Below are 20,111 nucleotides of genomic sequence, written 5' to 3'. Positions count from 1 at the left end.
CCCGTTCCATGGCCTATATAGCTCCCCCCTGTTGGTGAGGGCGCTCACTTGGGGAGTGGGAGATATGGGTTTCAATATCCTCAGGATGGGCCTAGAAGCAGGTCTTTGACTTGTTGGGCAAATGCTTTTATTACTATCCTTTGGGGCAAATGGTGATTGCATCCTATTTCCCCACCAGCTACAGTCAAGAATGAAGGGGCAGGGGGGGCACTATGCTTTATGCTAAACACGAAGTTGCTGTCATTTAGGCTTTTCTGGTACAGGTCAGTGCCTACCCCCTGAGCTTTGTAGATCCTGATGTAACTGAAGTACTTCCTTTGTAGCCATGAATCGGATACTAAAGATCCAGGGGAAGAGCAAAAGTTCAGATGCATCCCTGTGGCTTAGTTTTCTGTTAGCTAGCTGTGGGCATCTCTCTGCTGAGCCACTAGGGAGCTAGCAACTAAGCAGGTAAATGCAATTCTATCCACACTGTTCAGGTCCATGAAAAAGAGTTAATGCAAGTAGTGGGTGCTTCATCTACAAAGGTAGATACATTTAGGAATTTTCAGGACTTGAACAAGATAAAATAGGATCCTACCTAGGTGTCTAAGAGTGGAAACACATCACCAAAACTTTCATGGCTGCACAAAGGGCAAGCAAATGGATGTCCATACCCCTTGTCATACCACAAATGCCCAAAATTTGTGAGTACAATATAGGTGGTATCAGTTTGTGCTGTTTTATTGTGGAAGACGTCTGTTAGGTTTATGGTGGGAGAATTCAGTCAGCCCAGAGCTGTTCATACAGCTGGAAATTCCCAGTTCCCCATTCACTACATTCCTGGAGTGCACAGGATCAGGCCCCAAAGCCCTGGAAGCACTTGGCTGGGTTTGTTCGTTTGGGATTCTCTAAGATCCTGTCAACACTTTGGTGTGGTCTTGGGGCTGGGACCACACTGGTAAGTCAAACTTGCTTTGGTGCCATCCTGGGACTAAAATTGCCAATCAGCTGATTGGCAGTCTCAGCCCCAGGATTGCACTGGAGCCAGCTTTCCCCTCTTGCAGAGATGTAGCCTGGAGATTCCCTGGGGTGCATCTCTGCAAGAGGGGAACATGTTGCCCTTATCCCACAGGATTGAGGGGTAGGACAACAGGCAACATGCATTTCACCTAGTGAAGCAGATCCGCTTCCCTTGGCACATCTATTTATACCCTAAGATCATTTAGATGTAGCTCCTAGGCACACAAGTGAACATAAGTGCTTATATGTGATCTTATTCCACCCTACTTGACTTCCTGAGAAACTGTTAATACAAAATGTGGGTGGGTCTTCCTCCTCCTCACTGCTTTTTTTGTGATTCAGTCTCAGGGATCAGATGATAATGTATTACAAAAGTAGGTATATTAATAGATTTTTAGCCACTCAAAGGTGGAATAGAAAAACACTCGGCTTCCTAAGTCCACTTATGCACCTAATAGGTGGAATAGAATCTGGCCCCAGGTGTCTAGCCATGTCAATTTGAATCACCACCCTGGGTCATAGAATCTAAAATATAAGCTTTGCAACAGTGACCTAAAATACAGTAGAGGTGCCTTAGAAGACAATTAGGACCTGGCCCTGGACAGAGTGAGAGCAATAAAAGGAAGCTCATGAGAAAATGAAGGTTTTAGATACTGCAGGCTTTAGAATGGTATGTCATAAATAAAGTATAGGGTCACACATTAAATGATGAAGGGAAAAAAAGTATGATTATTCATTCAGTTAGCTCACTCCACACAGTGCAGTGAGTAAAGAGTTCTTGGGGAAAAATAGGATGTGGCCATGTAATTAAATTCTACCATAAGATGTATTAAGATTGAATGAATAACCTTAATTCATAGACCACCTAAGTTTTTTGGCTGGCTTGCTCAACTTACTATAATTCTAACAGGATTTTTAAATGCAGGCGTATTATATATCATACTTGTTATAATAAGTATTCATAGGGTCTAGAAGCTGAAAAGATCTATTGTGTTTTCTAATTTAGTTCTACACCAATGAAGCATTATTCTCCATTGTACATTCTCTGGCATTTTGTTCTGCCTAGTTTACATGCTCCAAGTAATGCTCTTGTTGCATTTACAAATATCAGTCACTATTCTGCAAATTACTAAAATATTTTGCTTTTTTAATAAATCATTCTTTTCAATATGTACCATGTTTGATGTCTTTTGCTGACTTTCCAACATTTGTGTGTGTGTGTGTGTGTGTTTCAGCTGTCATTTGAAGTTGATATGTAAAGCAAAATGGCTAAAATCAACACCCAGCACTCCTACCCTAATATGCACAGGCTGTCTGTCAGAGCCTCTGATGAAGATATCGAGCGAATTGATAATGGCTTTAGCAGGTAATACATTTCTTTCATCTTACTCAGTCACAATATATTTTTAGCCACCTCTGTAGTACAGTGCATTAAGGGAGAGCGTGTATATGTAATCATTGACCCAGCACAATTAACAGAGTTTCAACTGTTAATAAATGCAAAGAGCAAAACAGTAGATGGGCATGAACTTTGGCTGTTAGAACCTGCATCCCTCAAGTAGCAAAACTCTTGTTCACTTCAGGAGGAATTAACAGGTGCTCAGGAAAGATAAATCCTATTCTTGGAGCACTTCTTAGATTACTAAGCAGGTCAGGAGGCTTTCTGTAGCACCCATCACTCTCCCAGCTATTGAATCTGCTTAGCTGCAATCCCCTGGCTTCAGTGACAGGTCATCTTTCAAACTGCCCTGCAGTCTGGGGCAAAACAAACCTTTGACAGAACTGTAGTCTGCAGAACATGAGGTTCATCCTACTGCTTTTTCAGGTTCCTCCTCTGCCCCCACCAGTGGAGCTACCACACCCCTTCAGGGCTCTCTGTGGGCTTGGGGGACTTGAAAATGCTTGGGGACTTAAAACATAGCAGTGGGCCTGTGTTAATGTGCTATAAGACTTCAATTATGTTCTGAGTTTAGACAAGCCCACGGCCTGCAGATAGATGAGGGAAAGCAGAATTTGCCCTGACCATCCTACAGTATTTGCAGTAGTCATGCTTTCTCAGCTAAGGTCACAGTGGGGCCAGCCACTGTTTACTGCTTATGTATAGTGTCTGAGACTGGAGAAACCCCTAGACCTGACTGGAGTTTCTCTGTGAATGATGGGTTGGGATGGTAAGTAACAAATAGGGGGCCTGGAGACACCCAGGGCACCCTTTTAGCCCACCCACGTTTCCTTCTGCATAGCCTCAACACTTTCTTCCATGTGGGCTGCCTAGGAACATGCACAGCTGCATGATAAACAGAGCTGGTCTTGTTCCTTACAGAGAGGCCAGTTTGACCTAGAGGTACTACACAATGGCCTTGCTTGTGAAGATTAAGCTGCCATGACTGCAGGTCTTAATACTGGTTTTATGTCCAATGCTCAGTGACTCCCTCAGGAGAGAAGGAAAAATGCAGCTGAAAATGAAAGTCTTTCCCTCTTTCTTTGATGTCCTCTCAGTACAGGATATCAGAGCTTGACAGCTTCTAGAACAGAATTACAAATATGCAGTTCTGAGTGTATTTTTGCCAAGGTTTAAACATTTAACTGAGTCATTATACTCATTACAATCAGCAACAGCATCAAAGGTAATGACTTGATTATGACAGCTAAAGGGGCTGATATATGTAAGTTTGCAGCAAGAACTTCACCCTATCAGGATGACGGTAATCCTAGGAAGACATTGATTTAAAACTATCCATTTACTGTGAACAACATTAATTACAGCAAATTGTAGATGAGTAAAAAGATGTAAGCTCACTCTTGAAATGAGATGACACATTAAAGGTTTGTAACGTGTTACAAACACCTTTTTCTTAACAAAATATAAAATAGTCTTGTAACATCCAGCAGCTGTTCATATTCACACGTGCACAGCTGGAGATATAGATATATATATTTATCAAGAAATAGCATAGTTTGGATTAGTTGACCTCTGAGTAAGAAGTATGTGATTTAAGTAATGAGACAAACATCTGAATGTTTTGATAACATTGCAGCATTCTGCAAAGCTCATACAGTTTTATAAAAGTGTTACTCATATGATTGAAAGGAAAATGGGGAATAGAGCTTATGAGCCTTCTTGCTACAGAAAATGTTAGAGAGTTTGGCCTTATGGAAAAACAGTTTGAATGGATAGGGATCTCTGGTAGGTCCTATGCAACAAGATGTGATTGTTTCATTTATTCTGTTTCATGTTCCTCAAAAGCTGGTTCTAGTCTCCAAACCCACAATTAGACTATTTATTGTATAGCTTCAGACATTATCAGACTTTAAGGGAGAATCCCCCCTCCCTTCCCAGTTCCTTCTTTCTCTAAGGCTGGGGACATATGTAACATTTGAAGTGCTTCAAAAAAATGAAGCACATCAGCTGTGGACAGATGTACAGCCCCTTGCCATACTTTCTTTTCTGCTAGAACGCTTCCAAATCTTCACAACAGCACGCACCAGCATGCTCTCCAGCTGGAGGGTACAGCTGGGGGCTCCTTGGTCCTGAATGTTTGGCTCCCCACCCACACAGGGTGGGGAAGGGGAGTGGGGAAGACAGGCAATGAGCATTCCCCTATGTGTTCAGCTTCCAGCTTCCTGGTTCCAGAGGCTCCTGGGGTTGGGGAGAGCGATTCCCTGCTTAGCTCTCTCCACCTCTAGGAACTGCCGAGAATGACTGAGTGCCCACCTCCACTCACCCGAACTGCAGTGCTCCCCTCTGCTGGAATGGGAAAACCCCCGGACCCTCCTACTAGAAGAAGGAGACCAGCATCAGAGATGTGCAGGGATTCCTGCTCTCTAGCCCCAGGGACAGATGACGACATGGGAGAATATTCATTTGCTGTCTGCCCTGCTCTCCACTTCCACATCTCAAGATGCTAGAGGACTAAGCAAACCTTTGTCAAGCTCTGTAGAGCATGCAGCCATAACTGGAAGTGCTTGAAAATAAAATGCTTCCAAGCTGCTGCTATTTCAATCCAGGGTTATTTTGAAGCGCTTTTTTTGCCATTTTTGAAGTGCTTCATAGGACCTGGATACCTGTCTACTTACCCTTTGAAGCACTTTAAAGGTGTATGAAGTGCTTCAAAGGTTATACCTGTCCAGGGGCTTATTCTTCAGGTTCAAGTGTTTGGAGGAGGACAGTGCTAGTTAGCTGATGGCCTTGGGCCTATGCCTGATCCCTTTCTGTAGGCAAATATCCCTATATTCATTTATTTATGATTTGCTGCCATTTGGATCTAACTCAAACCACACCACACCACACCCCAAGAGGTGTTTATCCACAGTTCTAGAGCAGACATATGTAATGCATTGCATAGAAGTTAGAAGAATGGCATGATCATACCCTGGCATTAAAAAAAAAAATCAAGTGCTAAATACCTTCAAAACCATGAGATTGTTTTAAAAATTGTAGGATATTTAAAATAGCAAATATGGGAGTTGTTTCATGTACTTTCTTGCTCGGGGTTACACACTTTCAAGTTTTCCCCACTCAAGTATGAAGATTAGAAACTTACTTTTTAAACAGAAGGAAGCAGATTTCTGCATATGACCCCAAAGATGAGGGTTTAAGAAAAACTGCAGATATAGTGAGGCCTGGCAATGATGGCTGAAGAGGTTGTCTTACAGTGGGACACAGGCAAATTTAAAACTGTGACTGAGTCCAATGTGCCAAAGAACTTTGCCCCTGATTTTTAAAATCCAGCCTCTCATAACAAATGGGTGTTGTTAACAGAGCAGGTCTATTGTTGACTAGCAGATGGATGAAACAAGCTGACAAGCAAGTACAGCCAGGAGGCTAGATGTCTAAATGACATCAGTTAGGTGGGGCATCAAACTGACCTCCCTGCAGAAGCAGGGAGGTCAGTTTGATGCCCCATTCATAACCAATTGAGAACATAACAGCAGTTTCCATTTCATGATGCTGTTTATTTTCTTTTGTTTTAACTGGAAGTGATTTTCTTTTATTTTGCTCAGAAGCCAAATGAATGCAAAACTAAATTTAGGACCAGATTATGGCTGACCTATCTGGGCATATAAAAAGGTACAAAGAGCCTGTCCTTCTGCACCTCTCTTGCAAGCAGCATGCTGAGCTACATCTGCTAGACACTTAGAAGGGACAAGAAGAGCTTGGGCCCCACATGACTGATCATTTGCAGAGGGGATGGAAAGCTTCAGTCCCCAACGGGTAGTGCAGCACCTTCATTCCCTCTGAGACAAAAGCCCCCTATCTCCTGCTGTGGCACAATAGCTCTTCGATGTCTACCATGAGTTTGAGCTGAAAGGGCGGAACTGAGCTTCTCACCACTTTTATTTTGTGCCGTTATCTTTTGCTCAATAAGCTCCATATTCTCCCCACAGACTGACTGTACAATTTGGGTTAACAATAGCAATAATTATTACTAATATTTTAATATTTATGTTACAATAGTACCCAATTGGGATGGTCCCTCCCTGGCACTATGCAAACAAAATTAAAAACACAACACTGCACTGAGTTGCTTAGAATATATTCCTATTCTTGCACCTGGCTTCCTGTGGGCTGGCCTTTGTGCCTGTGTAATCAGGCCCGTGTTGGGTCATGACGTCAGACAGGGGTTGGTAACCTATGGCCTGTGGGCTGGCTCTGGCTCACAGAATGATTTTATCTGGCCCACGAAGCCCAGATGTTGGTGATGATTCATTGGTGATTCTGCAGTGACAGTGGGGATTTGTATTCATGAGGGTGGCTGGGAGATATGGCAGCAGCTGGGTGAAAAGCCCTAGTCTGCTTTGGAGCCAACAGAGTTTTTGTGCCCACCACTCCTAAATGTTGCTGACCGCTGGTCTAAGAGGACAAGGACTGTAGAAAAACAGAGGGAGAAAGAAATCAGACAAATACTGTCTTATGCAATGGAGTTCATTTCAGATTTACTTGGTTAAATGAGAGTAGAATCTGTTTTAATGTATTTCTAATTAATTCTATGTGATGTCAGAATGATAGTTTCAGAAACAAAGATCTCTGGTGCATTTTTAGTGTATTTTTTATGATTTTGTTAGATATGCATAAGACTTGCTGTGAATGTAGAATGTGATCGCTTGAGTACTTTCTTCACAAAAGGATTATGTTGTCCCTACCTGTCTACATTATATCCAGTGTAAATATTTTTTATAAGATCAGCCCAGCTGCAAAAAGTCTCAAGGTTCATACAAACAAATTAATACAGCAAATGCCCTTTTTAAAATGGAAGTCAAGCAAGGAAAAAATAAAAATAGAAAGAAGAGAAATCATAAAACCCAAACAAAACAGTCCAAAGTACACTAAGACAGCAATCCACCCATCTAGCACCGGCCTCTTGGCCAAAGCCTGAGGAAAGCCTTGCACTTTTTGAAAGCTAAACTAGCAGAGGGAATTATCATCCTCTTCTGAACATGCTCAGTCACTAACAAGTAGCAGTCTCACCCACCTGACAGGGGGGTCTTTCTATTGATTTAAATAGTCACTGGGTTGGATTCTAAGTGATTACATTTATGACTTAGATTATGTCTACATGGCACAGTGCTTGGGCACCAGAAGCAGTATAGTCAGGTTAGCCTGGTGCTCTGCCTGAGGTAATATACTCTGCTTCTTAGGCTACAGTGCTTTTGATTTACTTAGTTCAGCTCTGCCATAACTATTTCTACATGGCACTGTACTGAGCCATACATATAAAGTGTCAACTGATCTCAAATAGATTGAAAGCTAGTCTCTCACATAGGACTCAGACTTATCACTTGATAGATCACAGTTATCAGCTTGAATTACATCTGCTATCAAATATAAAACTTGCATAAAAAGATGAAGAGCTAGGGTTATATGTTTCCTGTAGCTAACACTTTCAAGACAGATAGCTCCGTGCTTCCCAGATGACACCTCAAAGCATACTATATAAATGCAGTTATATTAAACATGTTTATTACTTTCCAATTTTGCGAGGGCATAGTGGACTCCAGATCTTTAATTTGTGAGGGGTACAAAATACTGAGGAGGCTATTGTGAGCAAGGAGAATAATAGATGTAATTGCTAATGCATGGTAAATTAACCAAGACTAAGCTCCATGCCACCGCAGCAAGATTGCTACCTATATCCCACGTAGATCAGATTAAGTTAGCTCAGTTATCTCAGCACCAAAGTGGAGTCTGTAATATGGATGTGCTCTTTGCCAGATCTGGTATCGACACACTTAACTCCTTACCTAATGCCAACAAGTATCCGAACAGAGCAATGCTAGTATCAATGAAGAGGAGATTGAGTGTAGGGACTTTTAGGGAAAAGTAAGTCAAAGAAGCCAGGAAATAATGTCTTTTGTGTAGTGAGTCTCACCTGCCTGGATTTTGTTCAGACCATATGAACACATGTCCAATACCTTAACCTGGACTTTCTGAACATCTGAGATCGTGTGCCCATCACTAAGAAGATGTGGAGTTCTTAACCTAGCTGTCCCAAAACAAATGGCCAATGTGGCAGTAGCAGGTGATTAATATGGCCTTTGATTCTGGAACAAAAAATCCTCTGTTTGGAATCATTTGCCTTTGCATACTCATTATATTAGCTCCAACCTTCTTGGACATTCATAGGATCTCTATTTCTCTAAAAGGGATTCTTTTCTCAGCTCTGTGTTTCTGCAGCATAGTCATTTCTATAAGAACTCCCGTCCATTCTTTCCTTTTTTAAAGTAAAACACTTCCCAGACTTACAAGAAAAAATGACAGGAAAAGCAATAAAATATTAGAGTTGCAATAGTACTTCACTGTATTTGTGTGTGCACATGTATCTGAATTTACTTTCCAGCATCAAACAGGGTACATGATACCTCTTTGTGTCAGGAAGATAATAAGATGATAGTGGTGAAAATCTTTGTAGTCTCTAATCCAATTTGGAACAAAGTTCTTTTCAGTGCGATAAAATGATGCCATATTGAGTATAAATTTTTGTAAGTCCTTTTTTGCATTATGAGTACATCCAAGTTAGTTAATGGATTGCTCACTGGTGCAGCATACCCAAGCAGTATTGCCAGTTCTTGCAATCTTATTGTAGGTTTCATTGTATGTTTTCCTTAAGGCCTTAGGTAATAGACTCTCTGGTTTTGGTATAATAATAGTAAGTTTCTAGGCTTCATGGTCATGGAAGAATGGTTGAAAAAATGAATCCGAAACACAATTAAGAGACAAATAAAAAGAACACACAAGTTTATTGGATGAAATCTTGGCTCAATTGAAGTCAATTCTGAATGTTTGGTTGACTTTTAATAAGGGTAGGATTTCATTCATTCTTAAAATTTTGTGATTTCAAAGACAATCTCATGATTTTAAAATTCATAGAGTTCAATAGTGTCAAATGGGATGCCATTTGATTGTATACTAGTTACTACAAATTTTGTATTGTGTACTGTTAAGACCGTGTGTTGGTAGAATCACTTTCTATGTCTGCCTACATGGATAGCAGAATTTCCATTGATTTCACAGGGTACAGTCCCAGGAAACCAAAATAGCAGGCCTTTCATGTGTTTACTTTGTGCTTGGCTGAGGTAGTACTTGTGATGGAAAAAGTAGGATTTTTCCCCTAGTGTTTCCTGAGTTGATGCACAGAACTGAATGATTGGCAAAAGCAATTCAGAGCTAAGTAAAATCTTTTAAAAATATATTTGCTTTTTCAGGACCCATTCACTGTGTGAGGACACATGTTCAGAATTGCAGAGAGTCATTTCCATGGAGACAAGAGGCCCGTCAGAATCACGGAGGAGCTCATTCACAGGCAGGGGAGCAATGGCCAGGTGACTAGCTAACTAGTCTCATTCCCAATATTAAGGATAATACGCTTTCAAGAATTTACTGAATATTGCAAGCAAGGGAAAGAAGTTAATCATTTCTGCAAGAAAATGAGTTCAGTCCATCTGAAATGGAGAGGTCTGCAAGAAACCTTAAATAAAACAAAGGTGCTTTGACCTTGATTCTGTACTCAGTCAAATTGGAATAAAATCTCTAGTGTGCAAGAGCTGGTGACGGGGCTCCAGCGGGCTCATCCAAGGAGGAGAAAGGGATTCATCTTGAGATCATCAGCACTGAAAAGAAATTGAATACCAGAGATGAAATGAGGTCAGGCAATAAGTGCAGGGATAAATAGAAGTTTTTCTCTAGGTTGTTAACTGGTTATAATAGATTCTGTTGAACACAAAGTGAGGAATTATTCCCTCTCAGCCTTAATAGAGGTAGATCTTGCACTGGGGATGCAGGGTCTACTGGGTATTTTTAGGACTAAGGTATATGTGTGACTCACTTGGAGCCACAATTAAGAAAGGCTGTTGATTCTGGCTCTGACACAAATTCAGAAAAGCATCTCAGAACAGCTTCCAGCAAATCCTTGAGATTAAGCATGCTTAAGTGTCATTTACTTAGAGGGGACTTAACAACATGCCTGAAGCTGAACATGTGCTTAAGTGCTTTCTGAATCAAAACCTCTGGGTGTGATTTACAGAATTTCAGCTGGGGGTACAACGCTCTATTTGTTTTATGATATATTTATTAAATACATTAATGATCACTATCAGATTAAACATCGTTTATTTTTTAAAAGACTGATAACATTCAGGATTGTTGAAGTAATTTTTAAAACAAAATTTATTTTTCACTATTTTTCATCTTGGACAAGATGATGAACAAAATGATCATTTTCCTTTGTGCTTTTAGTTAGTTTTTTATTTGGGTTCTCATGCAGTAGCAGGCTGTTTGCAATGTATGAAAGCAAACGGCTTGTAGTGGAATTAAAAAAAAATGTACTGGGAATTTCTTTAAGTTTCTAAAACCTGTTCATGTCCTGAACTGATACGATAACATCCTGCTTAAATATTCTAAATTTTAACTGAGGAGAGAACACCCAAATAATCCTTTCATTACATTTGCAAACTGCAAACTGAATTCTGCCCAGACAGGCAGAAAGACACTTGGGCTTAATTTCCTATTTGAAGGGCGCTTGTACACATGATGATGTCATAATGTACACATGATGAAAATTTCCCTTTGTGTGGCTTAATGGCATCACCCATTACACAGATGGGAATTTTGGGGGTTTTAAATGAGTTTGCATTTTTGCATACAAAATTAAATCCTCATGTAATTTAGTTTTCAACATTGCAACTTTGAACATTTCAGCCATTAGTCAGCTTCGCCCCCATATGTGGAAGAGGCGGGCAGGCTCTGCAGAAAGAAAGGATTGGGTCCCTCGCCAATTCTGCCTTCAGCAGGCTCCTGGGACCACACAGGAATGGGCTGGCTTGCTCCATGGGCAGCATGGAGAGGTGGCAGGAGTGTGGCTGGATGTGCTGGAAGCTGGAGAAGGAGGTTGATAGGCTGGAGAGGCGAGCTGATAATTAATGGCACTGATTAATGCCCCCCCTGGCCATAGGAGAGATGGGCAAACTCTGCCAGAAAAAAAAAAGGATCAGGCCCCTCACCGCTTTGTCTTCAGCAGGCACCTGTGGCCTCCAGGACAATAACATATATACAGTGATGGAAAAATAAAATCCACTGTTTCAATTAAACTCACTGTTTCAATTTAGGGGGCATAGAATGCAACCCAAAGGACTAAAACCCCATCACATGTACAAGAGTCCTTTTTGTCAGTATGGTAAGGCTTGTATCAATTAATCCATGACCTTAGTGAGCCTAGTGAGGAGGTTGCCTTTTTTTTTTTTGTAGAGTTGCAATTACTTTCAATCTTTTAAATCATGGAGGTCTTAGATTATTCATGCAATCCTGACCCCATGGGGAAACAAACATATAAAATACTCTCCTCTGATTTCTTTCACTCCACATATTACCTCCTTTTTTATTATCATTTACATCTTAGAGGTAAGAGATTCTGAGAGAGTCTGTCACAAGCTATTTCCTTAGGACCTTGAGAATTTGTAATCAAGTGGCAGATATTCCATACAATAGCATTTTAAATTGCTTAAGCACTAGTGTTTTCGTCATGGTTAGCCTTATGTCATCTGAGCAGATGTAGTGCTAGTTTCCTCTGGGGAAGTCTAAAGAACTTTTCTTGAATATTACAAAGCCTATCAAGGAAGAGCTGCTCTGTTCAGCATTTTATTATGCTGTTTGCTCAAGGCAAGTCTGTGTGGCATGCAAATGTACCACCACTGTCCAGATGGAGTTACCATTAGAACATAATACAGAATATTGTTGGATAGACTCTTCCCACTGTTAGGCAATTTGACCTCTAGTATTGTTACTTGGCTGCATTTCAGAAACAGAGTTTGCTTTTCTGCTTTACCAAGAATAATTATTATTCCTGAAGAGCACCTAGCTCAGGGTGGGAAGAACATAAAGAGAAACATTAAAATACAGCAGTAATAAAACTGCTATTCTAGTGTTGTGACATTTTTTATTTACTTGATTCTAGTGCTCCATTAGGGTTTAGGACGAGGGATTGTAGTTTATATGCAACAGTCAATTACTGGCTCATAGCAAGGACCAGTTCTAGTATCAGTATTAGTCATTATAATATATGTACTATGCACTAAACAACTTAGGGAACATGAAGGGAGACACATTGTTTGTGCTGATGAATTTACAGTCAGATAGTAGATGTGACAGAACAAGTGAGTGCTCTAAATGGTAGTGGGTGAATATAGAGCCACGGATCTAGACCCATGAATCTAGAGCCATGAGGGTTACAAAATAAGGTTGCACAGTTATTGGCAAAATTCAGCTGTACTCCATCCCAGCAAAATCTAGTGAAGGGGAAGTGCTCTCTTGCCTGGAATTCACACCACCCATCATTTCACAATCCAGCTTTTCCACGGCCCATTCTCTTTCATCATCAGGGCATCTTTTGGGCTCATTTTACATGACCACATTTGAGTTCATGATCTCTCATCACAGGATCCCTCACCACACCAAGGTTCCTCCTTATGTCAGAAACTCCTAGCTCTGAAGGCAGATTTCAGTTCTCTCTCTCTTGGCAGCCTGCTTGTTGATTGGCAATTGCTGTCTGGCTCCCATGCCATACTGGTTAGAGTTGAGTTCGCTAGGTCATGGTAAGAGAAGAGACCTCCTGATCCCTCTACTTTAGGGGGTCACAACATTTTAAAGTGGGAGGCTGCCACTTGCAACCTAACCACTACTATAGACTGTTAGTTCTAGTATGTGATGGGCATCCTGAGACTATGAAAACCTTGGTTGGGCAATTTTCCAAGCCAACTGATGCAGCTGTTCTAGCTTCTAGTGGTAGCTGTTTGATTCTTGATCTTCCATCTGACATTTTCATCTTGTTCAGATAGTTTTGCACCTATGTTCTTTGCAGGGTGTCTCAGTTCATGATATCTCTGAGATCATGGGCCACAAGGCATTTGCATCATGAAGACCAAAGGCCGGATTCTTTCCTTGAGCGTATTCGAGGGCCAGAGCTCAAAGAAGTGTCCAGCAGGCAAAGCAACGTTCACTCCAATTTGGGAAACCCTGAGCAGCCAGCTGGATGGAAACAGTAAGATGATATGATTGTATTTTTCTGGGAGAAAAGGGACCTTGGGGTGATTGCCATTTTCTTTGTTTGCGGTATGAAAAGCTCAGGCTTTATTGGAAGATAGAAGATGAGTAGGGTAGCTGTTGCTCTCCAGGAACTTTCATGTAAATAAAATCTTCCAACTTCAGAACTGAAGAAAGCATGGAGATTTCTTAATTGTACAGAAGTTACCATTTCCAGTTCCAAGAGACCTTGAGAGAATGCATCTTAGGACAAAAACAAATATAGTTCTTACTAAATTGTTTACCTAGGGATTATTATGCCAGGGATTTCATACATGGTTTTTGGTAGGTTACCATTGCTTTGGCAGACTTCCTTGGCTAAGCAGTAGAGGGAGGACATGGTGCAATTTAAAAACTCTCTAGGGTTTGTCCTCACTGAGGGAGGCACAAGTCCTACTTTGTAAGCAGTTTTCAGAAGCACAAACCAAATGCTACATTTCTCTGGCAGTTGGAACAACAAAGAAACTTTTACAAAAGGGTGTCACATGCAGACAAAGTTGTTAATTCACCTATGGCTGATGATTTCCCACTACTTTTGTCTTCAGTCATTGTGTTTACTAGCCAATGTGCATTCACAGTTTAGAAGTGCTCAGGTAAGAATAAATCCAGTGCTTGAATGGAAGGAATGTGCTTTATCCTACCCAAACCGTTGGCATACCAGGTTTTCTCTCCCTTCCCCAAGCAGGGTTGGGATATAAATATTCAGGCTATCCAACCCTGAGGAAGCATGGAAAAAAGGCAATAGCATGACTATCATATGAATGATGATACTGAATCCTATTTCATTTTGAATGGTTCCTTCTCTCCCCTCAAAGGTACGTGGGCAAGGGTTGTGGAAGGGAGGCCTTTGGTTTATGATATTTCTGGTGTAAATTTTGTTCAGACCTTGAACTTTAATCTCCACTACTTAGGAGGAAAATAATTCTCAAGGGCCACATTGGTCTATGGCCAGCTTATCTGTTCTTGCATTACTACTTGAAAGCAGTTCCTGATGCAAGCATTGAAGTGTTGTGTGATTCTAAGAGTGACTTCCCAAGATATTCAAGTACTTGGAAGTTCCATGATAAATAGTCCTACAAAATTCATTAGCACTTAATTCTACCTACTTGGATTTCAACCACTGACATCATTAATAGGTCCTGGTCTAGAATCAGAAATTCTTGGCTGCTGACCTGAATTATTAGAAAATGTTCACTCTTTAGCAACATGAGCAAGTTGAGTCTTGTCTTAAACTTGTTTGATTAATTAAAGTAGCCAGGGCCTTCAGGAGAACACATCATACATTTCCAGGGGTATTCCACTTTGCCAATGAGCAAAAAATCATGGCATAGGAGTTTAAAGTAACTCAGCATAAAGAATATCCTTAGAATTTGTTCCTTTCCTTTTGCCAAAATACTTAGCAGAATTCACAAATTTGTTAGAATCTGACAGGACCATGCCATGAGCATTTCTGCTGTGGCCTCCAACTTGATACCTCTGGGCTGTCAACCATATGCTTTAGCACCCACACTACCCTGGCCTCTTTTACTGAAACACAGAGACAAAAATTGACTTTTTAGAGGGCATGTTAGTCTGAAGTGCAGGATCCTTACCCATTTTTGTGGTTATCAAAAGTTGAGCAAGGAGGTGAATTATCAATGATTTCGTTTGTGCTCTTGTCTGATAGGTCAGATCATAGTAATTTACAACAGATTCAGCCTCTTCACTGAACTTACATTTTATGAGTTTAGTTAGGAACCAATGTATTTCTTTTGCACACCCAGTATATATATATATATATAAGGTACACTGCTGCCCTTGCTTTCATATTGACCACCAAATGTTAGACTCCTGACCCAGACATCAGAAAGACAAAAAGTGATTCAGATTCAAAGATAGTATATCAGGGTCGCATAGTTAAGACACACCAGTAATGTGTGCTTGTGGAGTGATGTAGCACAACCAGCTGCTTATGACTTCTGTGTACCCATTTCCAGCTGAGTAAATTGGGAGTAGCGTTTGGCATAAGTCCAGAGCAGAGCTTGAACTCATATCTCAGGGGCTGTGCCCAGACAAGCATGGCCGGGTGGTATGTGGTGATGCAAACACATCTGGGGTGCCACATACTGCACATCTAGATGTTTGCCATGAGGTAAGGGTGCGCTGCCTGTGCGTGTGCTGTTCTGCTTTTTTTGTCCACAGGTTTTTTTGACCCCTGGATATCCAGGGGTCAAAAAAGTCCACAGAAAAAAAGGTGGAGCAGCATATGCACAGGCAAGGTGCACTGCTCAGAAGTGGAGCTATACTTCAATTGCCGGCCAGGCTCTACACGGCAGAATCATTGCTGCTGCAGCCCCAGGACCTCAGATAAGGCTGCTGTGGCCAGTCCAGTGCTGGTCTCAGCCTCTCCTACCCCACCTGGGGTAACATGCTGCACGCCAAAGCTCATGTGGCATCAGCATTCCCTGGGGACAAGTAGCTGTGGCCCAAGGTGCACTGCTGCTGCTTGTCCCTGGGAAACCAAATGTCCACACTCATCTGGATGCACCCAGGAAGTGTAATGAGACACCTTAACCACTTAACCAGTCTGTCAGCATGCCCTTAAAGCTGTGTGAGTGGACAAGGTTGTCCCCATACTAACATTCACTTATATATTAATACAAGAAAGCCTGATTCTGCTCCACTATAGCAGCTCCCAATCCTAGTGAGACTATGAAGCATTAAACTGTCGATAAGCATTCCTGCTAATCTGTCCCTCAGTCTTGGTGTTGCTTCTTTGAATAAGACTTGAAAGCGTTGAGAACAACTTATAATAGCAGCCAAGTGGGTGAACTGCTATAAATAGGGGCATCCATGCTGTCAAGCATTAGTGTGCCTGAGAGTAGACTAAAGTGCTTCAGACATCTGACATGGTCACAAACATGTACGTTCAGCATGCGATTAAGGGGAACTGGTGTCCTGAATAGTTGTGTAAAGGGGCTTACTGATGCAGCCCTCCTAATCTTTTCAGAGTATGTGATGGACTAGTAATTCAATCTATTCAATAAGCACATGCACAAAAAATCTATGGCTTTTGTACTCTCCCTTTGCTGTGTTTTATTTAACATGCTGCAGTCACTGGTCCTTGGCCAGATATAATGTCAACTACAGCAACAACACCAATGAAGAGTAAGTACATCACTGCTTACTTAGTGAAACCTACCTCATTCTGATGCAGTAGCTCCTTATCTTCTTCCCTGTCTGTGCTAGTGACAACTGTAGTTATAGAATCCTGCTTACCTCTTCCCAAGCATCTTCCTAATATGTAGCTTAATAGTAAAGAAAGATCTGGCATTGTGGAAAGGAGAAACATCCTTTGTCTTCAATAAAGTCTTATTGTCCTAAACCAAAGGACAACTTCTCTTATTCCTCCATGGGTCAATTTGGGTGAATAACTGCCTAGTTCTCAATTTCTCATGTTCAGCTGGCTGATTTTGTAGCATTGATAATGGATTTTCATACTGAAATTGATATAAGAAATCTGTTTATATTAATTTTAAAGTATTATCCTTTTTCTTAACATGTGTTTTCATGTTAGATATTTAGCTTGTCATCTATACGTACAAGGTGAGTAAGTTTTGAGCAAGTTTGACAGAAATGCTAGCACTGCTTAATGTAAATCGAGGCTGAATGCCTTTCTAAATTATATACTTTAGCTCATTTATGAATTGTTGAGCTAGATGAAGCAATTATTATGTGAAATTAAATGGCCTGCATCATATAGGTGATCTGTCAGAAATGGTCACATCAGGATCTTCTGATCTTGAAATCTACAGAAGTGGCAGTGAATTAGAGCATTTAAAGTTTCTGAGATTTCTTCAAAGTAACATCTTGAAAATGTAAAGAACTCTAGTCATTTAAAATCACTCCTCACTAATCCTGACTATAGCTCTTGCTCTCCACTTCTGGGAAAGCTACATCTGAACAGCAGAAGGAAGCAGCTGATTAGTTTCCACCACAATGATGGTCCAAGTCTTTCATTTCTCTCCTGGTAAAAAATATGAGAACCAAAAATAATTTTTGATCTTTTCAAACTATTTTGGAAACATCCAAAAGTTTTCCCCCAAACAATTAATGGATGAGAAACTCACTGTGTTTTTAAAATGACAGTCCAATAGAAACATCTTTCCACTTCAGAGAAAGGGAAATGTTGGAATTTGAATGACCGAGCCAGTAATTCAGCTAAAATATCTTTATTAAATCCAAAGGCCAATAGCAGTTGAACAATCAATTTGAATGCATTCTCTAAAATACTTTAGTAAAATACTAACAATACTTTAGATAGCAAGGTTACAATATGTATTAATGACTGCACCACACAGTAATTATAGCTTCAAGCATTTAATCAGAATACTTACACCTGGGCTGGAGAGGGAGAGTCTAGCTGTGCCATGTTGGCTGGCTCCACCAGATGAGCTCACACTAGCAAATAATCCATCTTCCCTGCCTCTCTTATTACCCTAGATTTCTCATTTCATCACCTTCCTCTGGGTTATAAAAGCTGGTCAGAACTTGCCCAAACTTCCATACAGACTTATCTGGTCATTCCCAATACACAAAACTTTCTTACTTTCTTTATAAATTCTTGGTGGGTCTCCCTCGACCTCCTGAAGTCAACCTCCTTGAAATCTCCTAGGCCTACCAATCTCTTTCCTATTGTCCACCTAACTTTATTCCTACATTAGCCCACCTGTGGCTTATCACACTTTATCCTGTATTTTGACACTATGTGTGTTGTACATGCCTGTGTGCGTGTGTACATTTGTGTCTTTCAAATCACAGACTTGTGAAATTGTCATGCTTGCACCCATTATGATAGAACATCCCAATGCCTGTTGCATAAGTACAATATATTTCATAATCCCTACAGGAAAGAATTTCTGATCTCTCTTGAATTGATGTTATTGATGTTCTGTGTTTGTGACTCCTACTCTTGTAAAAATAAATGCACTCCTATAAGGCTGAAAATAGACAATATTTTAGGCTAGCCCCATAGTAAAACAGAGCAAAAAGACTGAAGCATGGTTTCCAGTTCAAGTGGAAAGACAGAGATGGAATCTCCAGAGTTTTATCCTATTTCTGACAATGGCTCAGGCTGTGGATTTTAGCAAATCACTCAGCCTCTTGGTGCTTTAGTTTTTCAAAATGGAGACGGCTGGTATTGTGAGGATTAGCTTGCTGATTTGTAAAGCAGTTAAAAGGTAAGGAATGCCATATAAAGTCTATGTGTCTTTACAATTCTGTAGTCATATTTTACAGTGGCAGAGGCAGACAGGTCTTGTTCAGCCCAAGGGGACATCTTCTGCAGGAGAAACTGAATATCACATATCCATTTTTTTTATAATCAAAGAAACAGACACATATCTTTTCAAGTGATGATCTGAATGCTGTTATTCAACAAAGCTAGTGAGGAAATAAGCTGCAGGTATCATTAGTTATACATATGGAAGGGACTTTATCCACTGCTGAAGCAATAGGAATCAGTCCTTCAAGTCTTTGCCTGGAGGTGCTGCATTTGCTCTCAGGATTGAGAGGGGGTGTGACCACCTTTTCTCTGAGTGTTTCCCCATTGGTCAGTTTTCAGGACCATGATAATATTGTTATAACAGGGAGAGGAACAGAGCAGTGTCAGAAATAAATAAAGAAATGGAAAATTCTTGCCCATGCTACAAACCTGGAGTGAATGGTCAGTAGCAAATCCTAGTGCCAAAGAAAATAAAACCCACCATGAGATGCTGAATGGAATTTTTGTCTTTTCAGTTTAAAACAGAAATAGCTTTTACTAGAAAGGTAGAGTTGTCAAAACACCCTGTCCACGGTTCAGTGGTGTTGAAGCATTTTGATTGCTTAGCCACGTCAAATGCATCTTTCCTGCATAATCAGGCTCATGTGCATACAGAGCACTGCTGTTTTAAAAAAAGACACATTTTTCCATAGTTCTGCAACCACCCTGGGGAGCCCAACATTTTGAGTATCAAGAATCAGTCCTTTAATGCTAACAGTGGTTGTGAATTGGTTTCACAGCGTGCACTGAGTGTAGTGACTTGCTGTCAGAGTAGGTAATATGACATTTTAGAGTGTTTCTAAATAGCGTGGAGCTTTGTGGGAATGGCAGATTTGGATTTAAAATGCAATCAAAGGGGTCCAGGAGGCTAATAGCAGAGAAAATACATTTGTGAATAGCATCCTCAATAACTGTGTGGAAGCTAGCATTGGTAAGGGAAACACTGTGAAAAATCTTGTTTAATTGACTTGATATGTCAATAGGAATTGATGAGCTCAGTCAGTCAGCACATTTTTGCCCTTATAATTGTGGTCCCTGGCAAGTAGGATTGTTCATAGTCCTTACTGCAGTTCCACTGATTGAGTTGAGGAAACTCAAGCCTAGTTTGGTCAATGTTTCAGTAACCCTGCAGAGAACGCACACAGGAATGGCTTTAGGATTCTGCCTTCTCCCTGCAAGTAAAGTTGGGTTTGTTCCAGACTGTGCTGTATTGCTGCATCACAACTAATTGCCATAATG

The 20,111-nt window shown here is 40.7% G+C and overlaps 1 protein-coding gene across 1 annotated transcript in view; it reads left to right on the top strand.

Annotated features, from left to right (window-relative positions):
• Positions 1 to 2,241: 2,241 nt before the first annotated feature.
• CNGA3 (cyclic nucleotide gated channel subunit alpha 3) overlaps positions 2,242 to 20,111 on the top strand; it is a 40,020-nt gene continuing 22,150 nt past the window's right edge. The window contains exons 1-4 of the mRNA XM_006272092.4: positions 2,242 to 2,368; positions 9,703 to 9,819; positions 13,350 to 13,529; positions 16,664 to 16,717. Of these exons, the coding sequence (XP_006272154.1) occupies positions 2,268 to 2,368; positions 9,703 to 9,819; positions 13,350 to 13,529; positions 16,664 to 16,717 (452 nt within the window). The 5' untranslated portion in view covers positions 2,242 to 2,267. The remainder of the gene's footprint in view (positions 2,369 to 9,702; positions 9,820 to 13,349; positions 13,530 to 16,663; positions 16,718 to 20,111) is intronic.

The sequence above is a fragment of the Alligator mississippiensis genome, chromosome 1 (genome assembly GCF_030867095.1).
Source record: "Alligator mississippiensis isolate rAllMis1 chromosome 1, rAllMis1, whole genome shotgun sequence".
NCBI classification, from domain to species: domain Eukaryota; kingdom Metazoa; phylum Chordata; order Crocodylia; family Alligatoridae; genus Alligator; species Alligator mississippiensis.
The sequence above is the reverse complement of the archived record's forward strand: the minus strand, read 5'-3'. Positions and strand labels throughout refer to the sequence as shown.